This window comes from Mesocricetus auratus, unplaced genomic scaffold, assembly GCF_017639785.1.
Source record: "Mesocricetus auratus isolate SY011 unplaced genomic scaffold, BCM_Maur_2.0 Super-Scaffold_100010, whole genome shotgun sequence".
Lineage (NCBI taxonomy): Eukaryota > Metazoa > Chordata > Mammalia > Rodentia > Cricetidae > Mesocricetus > Mesocricetus auratus.
Genome location: NW_024429194.1, coordinates 16,506,712 through 16,524,826, shown reverse-complemented (window position 1 = coordinate 16,524,826; position 18,115 = coordinate 16,506,712). Strand labels below are relative to the sequence as shown.

Genomic DNA, 18,115 nt, shown 5'->3' with positions numbered 1-18,115 from the left:
CCAAACCTGACAACCTTAGTTCAGTCCCTGGAACCTGATTCCCACCCTTGTCTGTTGACCCCACACATGTGCTTTGGCATGTGTGTGAGCATACATTTACAAGTGTACACACATAGTAAGGAAGTCATAATGATTTAAAAGCTGGCCATGATGGCTCATGCCTTTAATCCCAGCACTTAGGTTGTGGGCAGGCAGATCTCTGTAAGTTCGAGGGCAGTCTAGAGTTCTAGGCCAGCCAGGGCTGCATAGTGAGACCCTGTATTAAGATGATGAGGAGGGGCTGGAGAGATGCTTGGTGGAGAAGAGCATTTATTGCCCTTGCAGAAGAACCAGGTTGTGTGCACCACTTGTGTGTCTAGAGGCCATAAGGGGGTGTGGCCTCACCTGGAACTGGAGTTACAGACAATTGTGAGTTGCCTTGTGCATGTTGGGACTCAAACCTGTATCCCCTGAGAGCGTAGTCATGTACTCTTAGGCACTGAGCCATCTCTCCAGCCAGTGCCTAGCACTTGGTTTTCAAAACACTCTCCTTGAGAACTTCTGTCTGCCTCTGCTTAGCTCATGAGAAACATGTCTTCCCCTCCAGGAAGGTTGTGCAGGGCCAGCCTTCCCTGTGCAGGGGCTGCTGCGTTTCCTGCAGATGAAGAGCTGCACTGTAATGGGTTCCCTGCTGGAGCTGAAGTCACCAGCGGTCCCTCAGCCTGGAGACCTCTGGTGCTCCTCATCCCTCTCCGCCTGGGGCTTACAGACATCAATGAGGCTTATGTGGAGACGCTGAAGGTGAGTCTTAGGAGCTACTCTTCACCTGGGCCCCATGCTGGCGATTTTTCATCTATTTCAGTGTGGTCAGTTAGCTGGCATCAGGGTCTTCTGTCTCTACCAGGTCTCTGCTGTGCCCTTCCTGGGTATCCCTTGAACCTCTACTTATGACTGGATCAATGGTTCTCAACTCATGGGCCGTGACCCCTTTGTGGCGGTTGAGCAACCCTTTCACAGGGGTCCCATATCAGATATTTCCCACATGTCAGATATTTGCATTTATGATTTGTAACAGTAGCAAAATTACTGTTGTAAATTAGCAATGAAATAACTATGGTTGGGGAGCGTGACCACAACATGAGGAACTGTATAAAGGGTTGCAGCATTAGGAAGGCTGAGAGCCACTGGTCCAGAGAGTGGGTAGGCCCATGAGAATGGGGACAAATTCAGTGAGAATTCCATCACCTACTTCTTTGATTTCTCCCACCCCCGTCACAAAAACAAGCGGCAAAACCTTTTAAACCACGGACTCACCCTTGAGAGCCTTATTAAAATCTTAACTTCCAATCACCTCTCAGCGCTCATCCTTCCATATCTCTTGACTGTCTGACCTGACATTCCCTCTGCTGGAGGGTCCCAAGGTCACTTCCTCTGTCGCTGCCGCTTCCCCACCGATTCGAATCTTTATCTGATTTGCCTCTGTTGTCATTTGTCCACTCCCATGGGTCAGACTGGTGTCTGCAGTCGTTCCCCACTCCCATCGCCTCTCCAAAGTGTGCCCTGGATGAACTGTGGTGTGCTCTTGTACTGGCTGCTCTTTGGGACGTCTTTGTTTCTCTTCTTGAGTATTGGGGCAGGCCTCTGGAGGCCATGGCCTGCCTGTGGTTGTGGATGGTGAGCCACACACTCCTGCCTGAACTGTACAGTGCGGGACCGTGTGGGAGTGGTCTTCTTGCGTGCTGTTGCAAGGCCCGTGTGCTCAGTGGTCTTCCATCCCTCTTCCCTCCTGCAGCACTGTTTCATGATGCCCCAGTCCCTGGGTGTTATTGGAGGGAAGCCCAACAGTGCCCACTACTTTATTGGCTGCGTGGGTGAGTCTGATTTGCATGCTCTGGGTTCACAGGGATGATGTCTCCCTGAGGAGTGGGTATTTTCCTGTGGGGTTGTGTTGTTAATTCACTTGCTTTCCCCTCGCTCATCGTGGTGGCTCGTACCCCACCCCCGCTGACATTGCGATTGCTGCCTGCCTTCTGCTGACTCTGATATGGTGGGTCTGGGTGTTGCTCTGGCCTGCTCCCTCCCTCTTGCCCAGCTCTAGCCAGCTGCCTGAGACTTCTGTCATCTTGCCCAGGTGAGGAGCTCATCTACCTGGACCCCCATACTACGCAGCCCGCAGTGGAGCTGACCGACAGCTGCTTTATCCCTGATGAGAGCTTCCACTGCCAACACCCTCCCTGCAGGATGGGCATTGGAGAGCTTGACCCATCCATTGCTGTGGTATGTTCAACCAGGCAAACTCCTCGGCAACTGTTGAGACATTCCGGGCCCGTTCTGCAGGAATATAAAGGGAAATGTCTGGACTGTTAGGTTTATATAGTGAAAGATCTTCTTTATCCTCCCCAGAGACTGTCTGCCTCCTGAGAGTGTGTGCGAGTGTTGCCTGTGATTGAGTGCATGTACCAAGTGCGAGGGTGTGTGCTGTCTTACCCTATAAAATACAAATGCCAGCTTGCTAGACTCATCTGTCTGTACTTCGTTGCCTTGTAGTTTTTTCATCAGCATTTTGTTATTTGTTCACTTAGGGTATTCCCTTGAATAAACTTCTCCATTTCTCTTTTTGATGATGTAGTAGACATCTCTGATGATTTATATAAACCTGCCCACTCAAAATGTGTTTGGGGGAAAGAGGGTGCAAAACCAAAAATGTCAAAACAGTGCCTCACGGGAAAGCCGTTGCCTGCTTAGGCTGCGCATCATGTTCGTTAGCAGAGTGCAGCATGCCTAGTACCAACATACAGTCACACAGGCCCAGCACCCAGAGTGCCCTCTGCCACCTGTGAACAGTAGGCTGCGGCCTGGGGCTCAGACTTCCTGCAGAGCCCACTGGTACGTTCCCCAGCACACAAGAGTGTGTGCACAATTTAGTGAACGCACCTCAGCAGCTCAGTGATGCTCTGCCGCCACCTAGACAGCTAACCTTAGAGAGCATGCCAGACACACGGGGCTAGCGGTGCACAGCTCACCACCTGTGAGCCCAGTCCTAGCTTTGAGAGCTGAGGTCAAAGGGCACACACGGCGGTACCACTCTCCCTTGCCACCTTGGGGTAGGCCTTCCATTATTGTGTCTGCGTGTGTGAACCACATACACGTATGGCAGTGCATGCCAGGATCTCTGTAGACTGGAGATCATAGCTTTCTGCTCAAATGGGTGTGGTCACTATTCTCATTTTCATTTTAGGGATTTTTCTGTGAGACTGAGGAAGACTTTAATGATTGGTGTCAACAAGTCAAAAAGGTCTGTAGCTGCCCCTGTCCAAAGCAAAATGAAACTGCTGGGGACCCAGGCAACGAGGTGGCTGGGATAAAGGGAGCCTCTTTGCATGGCCTAGCTAGGAACCCCATTTCCTAGTTGCATGGGGAGTTCTGTCCCTGCCTCACACATGTGGGCAGGCTGAACAGAGCAGCTGCCTCACATTGCTGTTTCTCTTGGCTATGTCAAGGTCAGTTTTGCACATTAACTTTGTGGTAGGGCTCTGGCCCACTCACCTGCCTCCTTTGGCTGTGGAGTGGCAATAAATCATATGCCAGTGGCCACCCCTCCGCCAGCTCCTACCTGTAGTTTTCTCTGTACCTTCTGTAATCATGTCCGCCTGGCGGGTGACAAACCATGACCAGTGCGGCGGGCCTGTGCTGTGGTGACCACTTTGTTAGTCTATGCTGTAACCTTTGGTAGAGAAAACCATTTTCTTGTGAAATTAGACCTCAGCAGACTGGAGGCTATAGTGCCTGTCCAGGCACATCTAACAGCGGTGTCTCACTGACAGCTATCCCTACTTGGTGGTGCCCTGCCCATGTTTGAGCTGGTGGAACAGCAGCCTTCCCATCTGGCCGGCCAGGATGTCCTAAACCTGTCTCTAGGTGAGTACTGAGGCCGCAGAGCCAAGTCTAGACGGGATAGTCTCCTGTCCCCATCTCTCAGTTCATGTAGTCTGTGCCCGCCACCAGCCCTTTGAGTCTTGGTCTTTTTCCTCTTAACCATTAATGTTTATATGAGCCCCAGGTACAAATAGTTGGTTGAGAGGACACTGCAGAGCACCCCAGGCCTCAAACCCTGAGCTTGGCAGCAGCACAGTATGTCTGTATTCTACCAGGGGCTTGTTGACTGAGACATGTTCCCACAGGTTCCCGGGGCACATTTTTGTGATGATGAGGGCCAGTGTAAAAGCCACTAGAGATGAGCAGTCCTGGCTCTTTGGCCTGTGGCTAGCGTTCCTGCTGGAGGCAGCCCAGGTCCTATGGGCCAGCACAGAACAGTTCAGGGACTGGCCTTGGGAGGCGGTGGGTGGAGGTCTGGACAGACCTGCCCATTCCTCAGTAGGTGCAAGGAGTGGGTGCCCTCATCACCCTGGGCTACTGCTGGACCCTTCACTTGTCTGCTGGCAGGAGACAGATGCTGTGCTCTTCTCCTTCATGGAGTTCCCTCCCTCTTTAGGGCCTTGTCACTTGCTCATGGGGCTGGACCCCTTTATGCCTGCAAAGACTCCAGTCAGGAAGGGCCTCTCTTAGCATCCCAGCCGACCCACATCCACACCAGCTCCCAAGGGATGCTAATGTTCTTGTCTTGTTCCTTCCAGATTCTTCTGATGTAGAGAAACTGGAGAGGTTCTTTGACTCTGAAGATGAAGACTTTGAAATCTTAACCCTCTGAAGATCCTGGGGCTGGGGGATGGCCTCTGTGGCCCTCATTGGGGTGCTTCGAGAACCCAGACCTGCCTTGGGCACTCAGTGTCACCGCATTCCATCCACCCAGCCACCCCTGCCGAGTGCTGTGCGCCTGTGCCACCTCTGTCTAGAGGGCCTGCTCTGCTCATGGACCAAGGACCGAGGTGCTTGGAGGCCTTACTGCTTGGAGTCAGACTGCCTAACCCAAACACACCAAGGGCCTGTCCACATAAGAAGGCCTAGTCAGGAAGAGCAGCGGGTCAGGAGTTCTCACTTGACACTGCCAGCCCTGGTCAGCACATCAGCTTTGGTCCTGCTTTCTCCTGGGCACCTGGGTCTGTGGTTTATTTGGCATTAAAGCCCTGTTTGAAGTTGTTTAACAAAGACATCAATTTCTGAGGCACTTCCCAGGTCAGTCTTAGAAGGCCTGCAGGTTGACACGTACAAGAGTAACAGCCACAGCATGGCCTCATACTGCTGAGCAGGGTGAGCTTTGGGCTGTCTCCTCCACCCAGTGTGATAATCAAGGGCTACCTCAGTGGGAGAGCATATGGAAAGAGCTACAGCAAGGCTGCTACTTGCTTTGGAGAGAAAGTATTCCAGTGGGGCATGTGGAAAACCCAAAGACATGAGTGTACCTGGGCACCGTGTGGACACCTGAGCCACAGGGCAGCTGACCAGCTCCAGGGCATCTGGGGCTGTGGTCCTGAGGTTCCCAATTAGGACCTCACGTGTAAGGGGCTGGTGCATTCAAGTCACACCGCCTGCTGCCGTTAGCTTGCTACCCGGCCTCCCTCTGGGAGGAAAGGGACGGGAGCAGAGCTTCTCTTTGCTTGTGACACTGTACCTGCTGGTGGTAGGGTGCATACTGCTACTTGAGCCTTCTTCCATGTTCTTGCCCTCCTGGGTAAGAGAATCTTAGATGGTTTGGGGCCAAAAAGGCTAAAGCGCTATCTCTGGCTTTTAGTGCATAGTAGGCATTTAAACAGCAGGTGGCTCCAGGCACTAGCAGGCCAAGTGTCCAGACCCTCCTTCGCATTCCTGCCACCTCGTAACCCTGGCTTTCTGGGCCTCCAAGCTTTGATGCTCTAGGTCTACTGACTTAGAGAGGCCTTTCCTCCCCCTAGGAGAGAGGACAGGGCATGGCAGTGTGGGATGGCCCTTGCAGGAGCTTTTGCTAAATGCCCTTCCCTGGGAGCCTGCCTGTTAACGGGTGAAACCAGGGCCTATGCCAGATAAGGCAACTCTTAAGTGGCCCACAAAGTAACAAGGGATACATACCCCTGCTCACCAAGTGTTAACATAATTTATTTCCTTGCTCTTTCTCCTACATCTTGTTCCTTAGCTTCAGGTGGGATGGGACTGGGGGGAAGGCCAGAACAGTTTCCATTCCTCTGGGGCTCCACTTGATGAGTCCAGTAGCCATTGTGCTGCTACGACCCAGGTCTTGCTGTTGGCACCAAGGATGGATGTGTGGGACACTACAACCTGAGGGAACTCTCAGGGCTTGAGAAAGGCCTCCTGAGGTCGCTCATTCTTAGTAGTGTAGTTTGCAATTCTTAATGGTAAATAATAAGTTTCAGTAGAAAACAAAGTGTGTGTGTGTTGATTTTTTCCTCCGGTTGTGGTTGGCTATGATTTTATTGTTGACAGGTACTGATCTCCCCATGTTGGACAAGTGGAACTTGCCCTGCCTCTGGCCTAATGTCTATTATTTTCTATCTTATTAATAAAAATGTGGCCCTAAAAGGAAGAAATGCAAGATGCAAAGAGACCATGATTTAGAAAAAAAGGCGCTGGAGAAATGACTCAAGAGTTAGGAGCTCTGACTGTTCTTCCCAAGGACCAAAGTTCAGTTCCCAGCCCCTACACCTGGCAGCTTAAAACTGCTTATGACCCCAGTTCCAATGGATCTAACATCTCTGACCTCTGTGGGCACATACACATAGAAATAGTAAAAGTCTTGTTTAACCCGGGTGGTGGAGGCACACACCTTTATTCCTAGCACTGAGGGGTGGGGTGAGACGGTGGGCAGGATTGTGAGTTCAAGGACAGCCTAGTCTACAGAGTTAGCTACACAGAAGAAAGTCTTGGGTGGGGGTGGGAGTATCCAAAGGTGGTGAAAGGCACCCACTTCATCTTCAAGGCCGGCCTTACCCCAGGTTCTCTCTAGGCAGGCTGTACCTGGCTTTGGCCTGGGGATAGTAAGGATATGCCAGGGCACGAGTACAAGACTGAGAATCCTCTCATCCTGCCTGGTGAGATCTTGGGGAGACAATAATCAGATGACACCTACTGACCCAAGTACGATGGCCCAAGGCAAAGCTTGCCTAGCATTCTCTGCTTTTGTTTTCCCTGTTGGTTTCTCTGTGTGGCTTTAGAGCCTATCCTGGCACTCACTCTGTAGACCAGGCTGGCCTCGAACTCAGATCTGCCTGCCTTTCCCAAGTGCTGGGATTAAAGGCATGCGCCACCAATGTCCGGCCTCTGCTGACTTAAGGCTGCTATGACTACACATTGTGTGACTCACTGCTGGAACTCAAGACTGCTTGTCTCTGCCTCCTGCGTGCTGGGATTAAAGGTGTGCATCATCACACCGGGTAGTACGCAGCATCAAGATACCATGCCATCCATCTAGCCTGTGTCCTTTTGATCCTGCGGGGGAAGGTGCTTCACCTCACCTGAAACACGCTACACATACAGGCTGTATTCTGCCAGGAAATGTCAAATCATCCTGTTTTGGAGGGGACGGTGTGAGAAGGTTCAGGAGCACAATAAACCCAACAAAGCTATCATCAGTGGGTCTAGAAGGGTGAACATCATGCCTCTTGATAAGCCTGGCAATTCCTGAGAACACAGACACAGCATGGAGCCTGGTAACATTGATCAAATCCACAGTAGGCAGACTCATCTCTACAAATTCTTAGGGGAAGCCAATGTTAGGTCCATTTCCAAGTAAATTTTTATTAGTTTCTGTTAAAATAAGTCTCCCAACTAATTATGTTTTTAGTGATCTCAGGAAACTGCCCAGAGTTGCCACTAAAGTTCAGTATGGAAATACCATAACATGTTAACACCTTTAGCATCAAGGAGTGGGCAGAAGAAGATATTGCAGGACTTGTCCCTCTATCGCCAAAATCTCAGGTTGTGAGCGGAGGCTTGGAGTCTCTTCTGCTAAGAATTAGCTCCTGCGGAACAGTGTTGCTGTGAGCCTTCTACCTGCCTCCCAAGGCCCCAAGAATGGTATCTGCAATGGAAGCCGTGGTTTATTTCCATAGCTCCTCCAGTGGACTCTGTGCAGCACTGCGGATGGTGTCCTCAGAGAGTACCCGGATTTCTTCATGGACATCGTCAATGCTTTTGGAAGCATCAATCACCTGTCACCATGGAGACAGTAGAGAAGGGTCATTGCGTCACCTTCCATCTATTCCTGGTGCACGTGGTGACCTCAGGTAAGCCAGCACCTGCCAAAGCCAACCTAAAGCCTTCAGGACCCTCCACCGAGTTTTCTTTGCACCTGGTGTTCTTGGCACATGGCAGCTGGCATACCCAGCACATCTCAGACACTGGGGAAGCAGGATGTGTTAGCTGCCCATCTTGCTCCTAAGCAGACTAAGAAACAGGCTCCATGCCAGGCAGAGGCAGACAGATCTACTTGGACTACACAGTGAATTCCAGAACAGCCAAGGCTGTGTAGAGAGAGAGACCCTGTCTCAAAAACAACAAAAAACCCAGCTGCGCCTTTCTTGAGGGCACTCCCAAGGTATTTGGAGATGCACAGCAGGGCCCCACCACCCTGGTTTGCTTTCTGTCCTCTTGGGAGATGATGAAGCAGCTCTGTTCCTTCAGGACACACATATACGCATGTGCAAACCAGGAGAGTCTGAATACACTTGAATACACGTCAGCATCTCCAAGTCCTGCCTCCTGGAGGGGTCTGGCATGGGGCTGGAAGAATAGCCCAATGGTAGGTGAGACCCTAGATTCTGTAGCAAGCATCATTCCTAGCACCAAAAAATCTGTTGGCAGAGAACCAGAACAGCTTCCCTGAGGTTTCGCAGGTGGGTAACCAGACTAACCACAGCTGCGCCAGTATCCGCAGAGGACAGACTACCACACTACCTGTTTGTAGCCGGGACTCACCTTCCAGTTCAGGTTTTTATCCTTCATGAGCTGCTGGAAACACAGCAGAACCTGCTCCTGGAAAGTCCCAGTCTCGTAGCGCTCGAGACCAAACTCTCCCCGCGCAGCGGCGTCCAGCAATTGTAACTGAAGGAACAGGATCAGGTCAGGCTTGGGAAGGCCCACATCTGGTTGTTTGCACCAATCCAGGGAAAAATTCTGCCAGGAGTTTGAGAAAGCAAAACAGAACAGGTTATGTAATCTTTTGCTTCAAAGTGGGGCTTGGGGACCCTGCTGGAATTAAGAGTAGACAGGGTGGCATCACAGCTCTGTGCCCTCACCACATCCTGGACCCTGTCGCAGAATAGCACATGGCATATGTAGATACCCTGGTGGTACATTCAGCCTAGGAAGTCTGAGATGGCGAACTTGTTCCAGAGACAGGACAGGGTTTTATGCCGTAAATTTTCATCTGTATTCATCCTGATGATAAACACGGAAGGAAACTAGCAATCCCGGAAACCCACTGCACCTGCACGCTTGCCTGCCTGATGCCATGATCATGGAAGCCCTCGGCACGCTAGCCTGCCTACCCGAACTCATGTACATATTCCCACTCACTCATCTCATCACCTTGTGAAAAATGTCGTTTCCAGAAGAAAAGTAGAACTAGAGGCCATCCTATCCCCCAGAAACACTGTAAGCTCAAGAAGTAACCCCAAAGACCTACAGGGCCACACTGTGCCCATCATCTGCCCTGCTTCCTAATATAAACAAAATACTTCATTGAGGAAGGACTCTAACACAGAGTTACTGTGTTACTGTCACTTGACAATCTGTCACCCTCAAGGGCTATCACATGAAGACATTATCAGACCCCATCTGCTTCTTGATGAGGACCCGGCCATCTGATCCTGAGCAAAGGGTGTGAGTGTCCCTGAAGCTGATGACACTCCCGGGAGCTTTATTTGTTGCCAAATATCTGAGGTTTAAAACTAAAAAAAGTGCCGGGCACTGGTGGTGCACACCTTTAATCCCAGCACTCAGGAGGCAGAGGCAGGCGGATCTCTGGGAGTTCAAGGCCAGCCTGGTCTACAAAGTGAGTTCCAGGACAGCCTCCAAAACAATACAGAGAAACCCTGTCTCTAAAAAACAAAACAAAACAAAAACAAATAAACAAAAAACTAAAAAAGCATTGTCAGAAGTGGTGGTGCAGACTTTTTTGGTTTGGTTGGGTTTTTTTTTTGTAGACCAGGCTGGCCTCGGGTGGTGCAGACTTTAATCCTAGTACTGGAGGCAGGGGGATCTCTATGATTCATGGTGAGTCTGGGCTACAGTGACACCTCGTCTTAAACACAAATGGCAGAACTGTGTTTTAGAAAGAAAGAAAAAGGGGCAGTGCAGCTACCGCCGTTACACAAATGAAGCAATGTGGAGGAACCAGAGCCATGGGGGGGGGGGCTCCAGCACCCTCACCATCCTACATCTGGTCAGAGTGAGGCTCTGCCTGACAATCTAACATGGAACCTTTGTGAGAGAAATCTTCCAGATGGGAAACACAACACTGCATGTGAAAAACAAATGCAAGTGCATTTCTTTATTAAAAACTCGCAAGAGAGTTAAAAGAATGCCAGAGCCATCCAATTCCTAGGAGTAACTTGAACAGATACTCATGTGGTCAGAGACTGAAAATGAAGAAAAGTAGATCAGGGCCCACAGCTGGCACCCTGAAACAGACACCACACCGTACTCACCTCCTTGGCACCCGTGAAGGCAACCCCAGAAAAGGCGTATCTATCCAAAACAAGGGTCACACCCTGGTTCAACTTTGCCTTAATCAATGGCCTGAAAAACAGAATCCCAACTTAGAAATTCCACACAATGGCAATTACAGCACAGTGATTTATAGACTTATTTACAAAACTGTCCATCTTCTCTTTAGATGGTGCCAGTGGACACTTGCACCCTCCCTGCTGAGGGAGAGAACCAGCAAAGAGCACAGGACGCACGGGCATGGAGAGCCAGGAGAGGCTGACAACTGTGCCCAAGCCTGATCTTAATTGTAAGAACTGACAAAATCAGGCCGGGCATTGGTGGCGCACGCCTTTAATCCCAGCACTCGGGAGGCAGAGGCAGGCGGATCTTTGTGAGTTCAAGACCAGCCTGGTCTATAAGAGCTAGTTCCAGGACAGCCCCCAAAGCCACAGAGAAACCCTGTCTCGAAAAACAAAAACAAAACAAAAAAAAAGTTTTTGTGTAAGATTTATTTTATGCATGAGTGCTCTAGCTACATGCATGACTTTATGTTGGAAGAGGGCATCAGATCCCATTTCAGAGGGTTGTGAGCCACCATGTCGCTGGTTGGAATTGAACTTAAGACTTAACCACTGGCCATCTTTCCAGCCTCAGTTTTTTGACGTATGGAGCTAGTGAACATAAAAAATGGGAAAAAAAAATCGACCCCAGTGGTAGTGACTCTCGCCTTTAATCCCAGCACTCCCGAGACAGAGGCAGTGACTCTCGCCTTTAATCCCAGCACTCACGAGACAGAGGCAGTGGATCTCATGTACGAGACCAGCCTGATCTAGAGAGCATTTCAGGTCAGCCAAGACTACACAGAAGAACCCCTGTTATGAAAAACAAAACAAACAAAATATCTAAACCCTGGACCTAAATATAAAACAGAAAGTTTCTGTAAAAAGAGAATGAGAGGCTGGACAGTGGTGGTACACGCCTTTGCTCCCAGCACTGGGGAGGCAGAGGCAGGAGGATCTCTGAGTTTAAGGCCAGCCTGCTCTACAAAACTACACTGAGAAACCCTGGAGGGAGGGAGGGAAGGAGGGAGAGGGAGAGGGTGGGGGTTGTGGAGTACGCCTTAATCCCCCAGCACTTGAGAGGCAGAAGCAGGCAGATCTCTTTGAGTTCAGGCCAGCCTGGGTTACACAGAGAAATCCTTTCTTGAAAAACAAAACAAACAAACAAGAGATCCAGGAGATTGTGGTGCACACCTTTAATCCCAGCACTTGGGAGGGCAAATCTCTTCAAGTTGGAGGCCATTCTGGTCTACAAAGCAAGGGCAGGGCCACACAGAGAAGACCTGGATGCCCTTGGGTTTGAAAACACTAAAGATCAAATCCATGCAAGGACTGATACAAAATTAAGAAGCTGTGCTATGCAAGAGGCTATCAAACAAATGAAAATACAAATCCCAGAGTGGGAGAGAGAATGTACAGAACGCATTTCTGACAAATGCAAGCTAAGTATGTGTCCTTAAAATGCAACACAGAAAATAGCAGGCACTTAAGAGTTGAGGGAGGAGGCTTGCCTTTAATTAAAACATGCCCTGGGCTACAGAGGGAACCACCATCTCCAAAAGAAAAAAAAAGTTGGGGGCTAGGAGATGGCTCTGTGGATAACCATGAGGACTTGAGTCTGGCTCCCCAAAACCTAAAAGTAAGCTCAAGGTTCAGTAAGAAATCTTGTCTCAGTTGGGCATGCGGTCACCCTGGGTTACATAAGGTAAGTTCCAGGATAATCAGGGATGTTATACAGAGAAACCCTGTCTCGGAAAAAACAAAAACAAAAACAAAAACCTTAGAAAAGAAAAGGAACCCTTGTCTCAGGGCTGGAAAGATGGCCCAGCAGTTAAATCCACTTGCTGCTCTGGCAGAGGGTTCAGACTTGGTTCCCAGCACCCACATGGCAGCTCACAACTGCCTGTAACTCTAGTTAGAGCTCTGAGCGACAGGCATGCACCAGATGGACAAGCATATGTGTACACAGGTATTCATACTACAGAAAAATGCATATATGTGAACCTGCACATGTGTTCACACATGCTACACACAGAAGTCTGCAAGTGACAAGGGGGAGCAGGAGCGAGTCAGTGTTTACACTTGTTCCCAGCGGTTTGCAGAGAAAAGCAGGTGCACCGAGTGGTCCTCCAGTTCTGTTTTCTTCTCTAAGTAGGAACTCAGGAGCTTGCCGATTTCTGTCGATCTTTCTAGAAAGAGAAAGTTGCAAAAACTACTTAGGTGGGACTTTTCACCTAAAGTATACACTAGTCTGCACAAGTTTTCCACTTGACCTCATAGCTAACTCTAAGCTTTATTAAACCTCCTCACAGGGTTGTACCATCTCTGCAGAAGCCAGGAAGTTTCCCTGAGAGAACGCATTACTGTGCAGAAACCATGTAAATAAGTCTTGATTTCAAAAGTACTCTCGGGCTGGAGAGATGGCTCAGAGATTAAGAGCACTGGCTGCTCTTCCAGAGGACCCAGGATCAATTCCCAGCATCCACATGGCAACTCACAACAGTCTGTAATTCCAGTTTCAGGGGATCTGACACCTTCATACCAATGCAAATACAATAAAGTTATTTTTAAATTGGAAAGTTTGAAGATTAGAATACCCGACAAAGCATTTTCCCAATTCCCTACATATGTGTAGGATCAGGGGTTGGGGTTCCAGGGCACTCGGGTGAAGGCCAGGGGTCAACCTCGTATTCCTTTTCCAGGAATACACCTTGTGTTTTCGGAGAGGGTCTTCTACTGGGACCCGAAGCTCAGTTTTGCCTAGACAGGCCAGCGGGCAAGCAGCAGGAACGAGGCACGTGCCTGTCTCCACCTCTCCAGGGTTAGGATTATAAGCTACTATAGCGTCTTTTTACCTGGAAGACTGAACTCGGGTCCTCAATCCAGTGTCTCTTACCAGCGAACCCATCTCCAGCAGCCCAGAAGTGGCACTGCCCAGTTAGCCGGGCCCTCCCCCATCAACGATCAATCAATCATCAATCAAGAAAACGTCTCGCATGCTTGCCTGCAGGCCAGTCTGGTGGAGCCAATTTTCCCAACTGAGAGTCGCTCTTCCCAAACGACTCTAGCTAGTGGCAAGGTAACCTAAAAACTAGCCAGCACTCCCATGCACAACAGTAAATGTTCTAAAAGTTTTTTTAAAAAACACACACACAAAAAGCGAGGGAGAACTGCCAAGGCCCGCCCACCCGCGCACCGGGGAAACGCAGCAGCTCGGCTTTGTGGCCCGAGGCGCACAGCGCGGTCACCAGCCTCAGGCCCTGCGTGGTCTTGCCGGCACGGTCCACGCCCTCCAGCACGATGAGCGCCCCGCGACGCGACGCCATCGCCACCGCCACCGCGAGCGAGCTCCCGCCAACCTGTCAGGTTCCCGCCAACGTCTGATGCAGCAGAAGGCGGGAGCGCGCAGGTCCCGGCCGCACCGCCTCTTCCGGCTGCAAGCCGAGGTCTAGAACTCGCAGCCTGCGGGGAAGCGCTTCCGGAAGTGGTTCCGGACGTTGCGTAGCCCGTGGCCGGGGTCCCAGCCTCCCGGTGCCCGCCCACTCGCGGAACTTCCGTTCGCAGCGCCCTGCTAGGGCCGCTCTGGCGGGACTGGGGTTTTGCGGGCTCGGGTCACGTGGAGCCGCAGTAACGGGATCCGGTTTTCATGGCCCCGAGCGCGTGGCTGCAGGGTCCCGAGAGTTTCCCATCACTGAGACAGCAAAGGCACGAGCAGCGACTCCCGGGACGTGCCGCAGCGTCGTCAAAGCGCCCGGCAGTGTTGTGGTTCTAGTGTTACTGGGGTTGTGTTGGAAACCCAGGGACAGGAGCCGAGGGGCGGTGGCGCCCGCCTTTAATCCCAGCGCAGGAGGCGGACGCAGGAGGAGCTCTGTGAGTTCGAGGCCTGCCTGGTGTACAGAAGGAGTTCTAGGACAGCCAGGATTACACAGAGAAAACTCTCGAAAATCCAAAAAAAAGAAAGAAAACCCAGGGGCAGACACTGGTGAGAGGAAATGGCCAGAACTGGAAAATTCTCACTTTATTTTTACTTTGTCCCTAGTAGTGTTTTTATAGAAAAGATTAGCGCCAGGAAAAAAAAAATATGCCCAGGAGGCAGGCAAACTTCTTTGAGTTTGAGGCCAGTTAGATCTCCATAGCAAGTTCCAGAACACACAGGTTGTCTCAGTCTCAAATAAAACAACAGCACCCTAGAGGCTGAGGCAGAAGGATCCCGAGTTAAAGGCTAGCGTGGGCTATATTTAAATAAGTCTGATGAGGGAAGTACTCAGAGTGCTTGTCTAACATGAATGAAGTCCTGGATTCATACCCAGCAGAATAAACAGGATATATTGAAAGGCATATTTTATTATCCTGGCACTTGGGAGGTAGAGGAAGGATCAGAAAATCAAGGTCTGGGGCTGGAGAGATGGCTCAGAGGTTAAGAGCACTGACTGCTCTTCCAGAGGTCCTGAGTTCAATTCCCAGCAACCACATGGTGGCTCACAACCATCCGTGATAAGATCTGGTGCCCTCTTCTGGAATGGAGGCAGAACAGTGTATACATAATAAAGCTTTAAAAAAAAAGAAAAGAAAATCAAGGTCTGTGCAAACATCTGAACTGATACGTAGTCAAAAAGGTACTCAGATGCCAGATATGTAAACATGTCCAAAATAAACATTATTAGCAATCACAAATTACAAGATAATTTCACACTTCTACAGTAGCCCAAACCTACAGTTCCAACAATACAGCATGCTGGTGAGGTTTTGATGCAAAGGAAACTGTCAATGCTGATGAGACAACAAAACCATTGTGTATGTAGCTACTTTGGAAGATAGCGTGGCTGGCGGCTGTTTTTCAAGAAACTATTATTAATATACAGCCAATATTTATTCAAAATAGTTTGAAACTATGTCTACAGAAAATTCTGCACAAGAGCGGTTATATCAGCTCTATCCACACTTGCCTAAATATGGAGGCAGCCAAGATGTCCTCCAACAGGTGAACTGATAAACGGGGTAGTTACACAGTGGAATGCTTTTCAAGTTAAAAAAAATAAAAAGAAAGAACTATCAGGCCATAATAGGGCATAGGAAAAACTGAAAGTGCATAATAATAAGTGAAGCCAGTCTAAAAACGATGTACACTGTAAACCTCAACTAAATGGCATTCCTGGGGGAAAAAAGCAAAACTACAGAGATTCTAAAATTTTATTGGTTACAAGAGTATGTGGGAGATGTCCCATACTGTAATAGACCAGAGGAATTTAAGGCAGTGGGATATTTATTCTTCAAGATGCTGTGAGAGGACTACTTTATATGTATTTGTCAGAACTATTAGACCACAGTTAGTCGACTATCGGAAACTATGAATTTTAGTTAATAATGTATCACTATTGTTTCATTAACCGTAACAAAGTTACCATAAGAATGCAAAGATAGCCGGGCGTTGGTGGCGTATGCCTTTAATCCCAGCACTTGGGAGGCAGAGGCAGGCAGATCTCTGTGAGTTCGAGGCCAGCCTGGTCTACAGAGTCAGTTCCAGGACAGGCTCCAAAGCCACGGAGAAACCCTGTCTCAAAAAAAAAAAAAAAAAAAAAAGAATGGAAATATAAGGACCTGGACGCAAAGGGAAGACCACTGGGAGTACAGGTCACTTGGTAGAATGCTTACCAAGCAATCATGAAGCCCTGGGTTTGAGCTCAGACACCGAGTAAACTGGATGGGGCCGCACTTGGATGGGGGCGGCTGGAGGGTCAGCTCAAGGTCATCTTTGGCCACACATTCAGATGGAGGGCAACCCTGGGTCAGGCAGTGTGGTGGCACATGCCCTTAGTCCCAGCAGTGGGGAGGCAGAGGCAGCTGGCGTTTGAGTTCCTAGTCAGCCTAGTCTACTACCTCAGCAAGTTCAAGCACAGCCAGAGCTACATAACAGGGAAGCTCTGTCTCGGAAAACCCCAAGAAGGAAAAAGGAAACCCCCTGTTTTTTGGGGACTCAGTTTAAAAGCACTTGCTGCTTTGGCAGAGGAACTGGGTTGGGTTCTCAGTATCCACATGGAGGCTCGCAACTCTAGTTTCAGGGGATCTGATGCCCTTTTCGGGCTTTCCTGGGCACCGAGCACGCAAGTGATGCCCATATATCCATGTGTGGAAAACACTCCTCATACACATTAAAAAAAAAAAAAAACTAAAAAGCTGTACAACCAACTAACTCAAAGGTTGAGGATGTGAGCGGAGTGCCCTCACTGTTGTTGTCGCCCCAGCTGCCCTTGGCCCTGGGGCTTTTAGGACAGGAACCCCTACTTCTGACAAGCATGAAGTTACAAAGTAGAAGCAGGATTGGCACATGGCACCTAAATTTCACCCATGAAACGTTGCTGGAGATAATTTCCTAATCTTACTGGTTTCTGTGTGGCAGAGAGACACGGTAACTGACAAGCGTGTCCACGATAACACCGGATAAGGCTCAGACACAGGAAACACTTAATCCTACCATCTGACATATTTAAGTAGCACTCCCTTTTGATTTTAGACACAGAATTTCTTTGTGTAGCCTTGGTTGTCCTGAACTCACCCTGTAGACCAGACTAACCTCGAACTCAGAGGTCTGCCTGCCTCGGCTGTGCTGGGATTAAGGCTTGTGCCACCACAGGCCCACTAACTTTCCCTTTTGTTCTTAAAAAAAAAATGTGGGTGGCGCAGGCCTTTAATCCCAGCGCTCGGGAGGCAGAGGCAGGTGGATCTCTGTGAGTTCGAGGCCAGCCTGGTCTACAGAGCAAGTTCCAGGACAGGCTCCAAAACAATACAGAGAAACCCTGTCTCGAAAAACAAAAAAGAAAAAAAAAAAAAGAAGAAAAATTGTGACGAGGTCTAGCTAGTCTGGGCAGCATAGGACTCGCTATGGACTAGGTCAGGCCTTGAACTCATGCAAATACACCTGCTTCTGCCTCGCCAGAGCTGGGCTTAAAGGCACGTGCCACCACACCCGGCTTTTCTAGTTTTTTTTTTTTTTTTGCCGGCATCGAGGTATGCATGGCTTTTTCACCACGTGCAGACGAGACACGCAGGTCCTGTGTGGGCACGCCCCTTCGGGACCACACAGCAACAAAGAGCATCAATGCTAACCAAGGCGTGCGTGTGCGTGCGCGTGTCAGTGTGTTCTAATGTGTGTGTTTTAATGTGTGTGTGTGTGTGTGTGTGTGTGTTTGGGGGGGTCGTCTCCTTCCCGGAGGACCATGCTGCCAGCTTCAAGACACCACACCACAGGCAGCTCGCACCGGCTCTCGGCTCGCCCAGACCCCGGTCTGAACAACGCCGGGGAGCGGCTGGCGTCGGCCGGAAGGTGAAGCTTGGAGCCGGCACACGTGCAGGCGAGGTCGCCGGGCAAGCGCTCGCCAGGCCACCGCCAGGGCCGGGAAGTCGGCAGCAGGAATTCCGCATTGCAAACCACGAGCCGACTCCATCGCCCACCCGGATTCCCTCAGGCAAAGCCCCACAGC

At 50.0% G+C, this 18,115-nt stretch overlaps 2 protein-coding genes across 4 annotated transcripts in view; one reads left to right on the top strand and one right to left on the bottom strand.

Moving 5' to 3' along the window:
* The window catches only part of Atg4b (autophagy related 4B cysteine peptidase), a 29,946-nt gene extending 23,651 nt beyond the window's left edge, over positions 1-6,295 (top strand). For both annotated transcript variants that reach the window (XM_005077189.4, XM_040752978.1), the window contains exons 8-13: positions 587-780; positions 1,772-1,850; positions 2,111-2,256; positions 3,218-3,274; positions 3,804-3,897; positions 4,614-6,295. In XM_005077189.4, the coding sequence (XP_005077246.1) occupies positions 587-780; positions 1,772-1,850; positions 2,111-2,256; positions 3,218-3,274; positions 3,804-3,897; positions 4,614-4,687 (644 nt within the window). In that variant the 3' untranslated portion in view covers positions 4,688-6,295. The remainder of the gene's footprint in view (positions 1-586; positions 781-1,771; positions 1,851-2,110; positions 2,257-3,217; positions 3,275-3,803; positions 3,898-4,613) is intronic.
* A 1,345-nt stretch (positions 6,296-7,640) lies between these two features.
* Dtymk (deoxythymidylate kinase) lies at positions 7,641-14,134 on the bottom strand. Of its 2 annotated transcripts, XM_005077187.4 has the most exons (5): positions 13,834-14,130; positions 12,718-12,826; positions 10,578-10,668; positions 8,845-9,042; positions 7,641-8,078 (listed from the first exon to the last, which is right to left on the bottom strand). In XM_005077187.4, exons 1-5 carry the CDS (start codon positions 13,961-13,963, stop codon positions 7,968-7,970), a joined length of 639 nt encoding a protein of 212 aa, XP_005077244.1. In that variant the 5' UTR covers positions 13,964-14,130; the 3' UTR covers positions 7,641-7,967. The 2 variants fall into 2 exon arrangements, 1 of the variants encoding a protein (XP_005077244.1); XR_001196896.3 differs by lacking the exon at positions 7,641-8,078 and having other exon boundaries at positions 8,991-9,042; positions 12,642-12,826; positions 13,834-14,134.
* Positions 14,135-18,115: the final 3,981 nt, after the last annotated feature.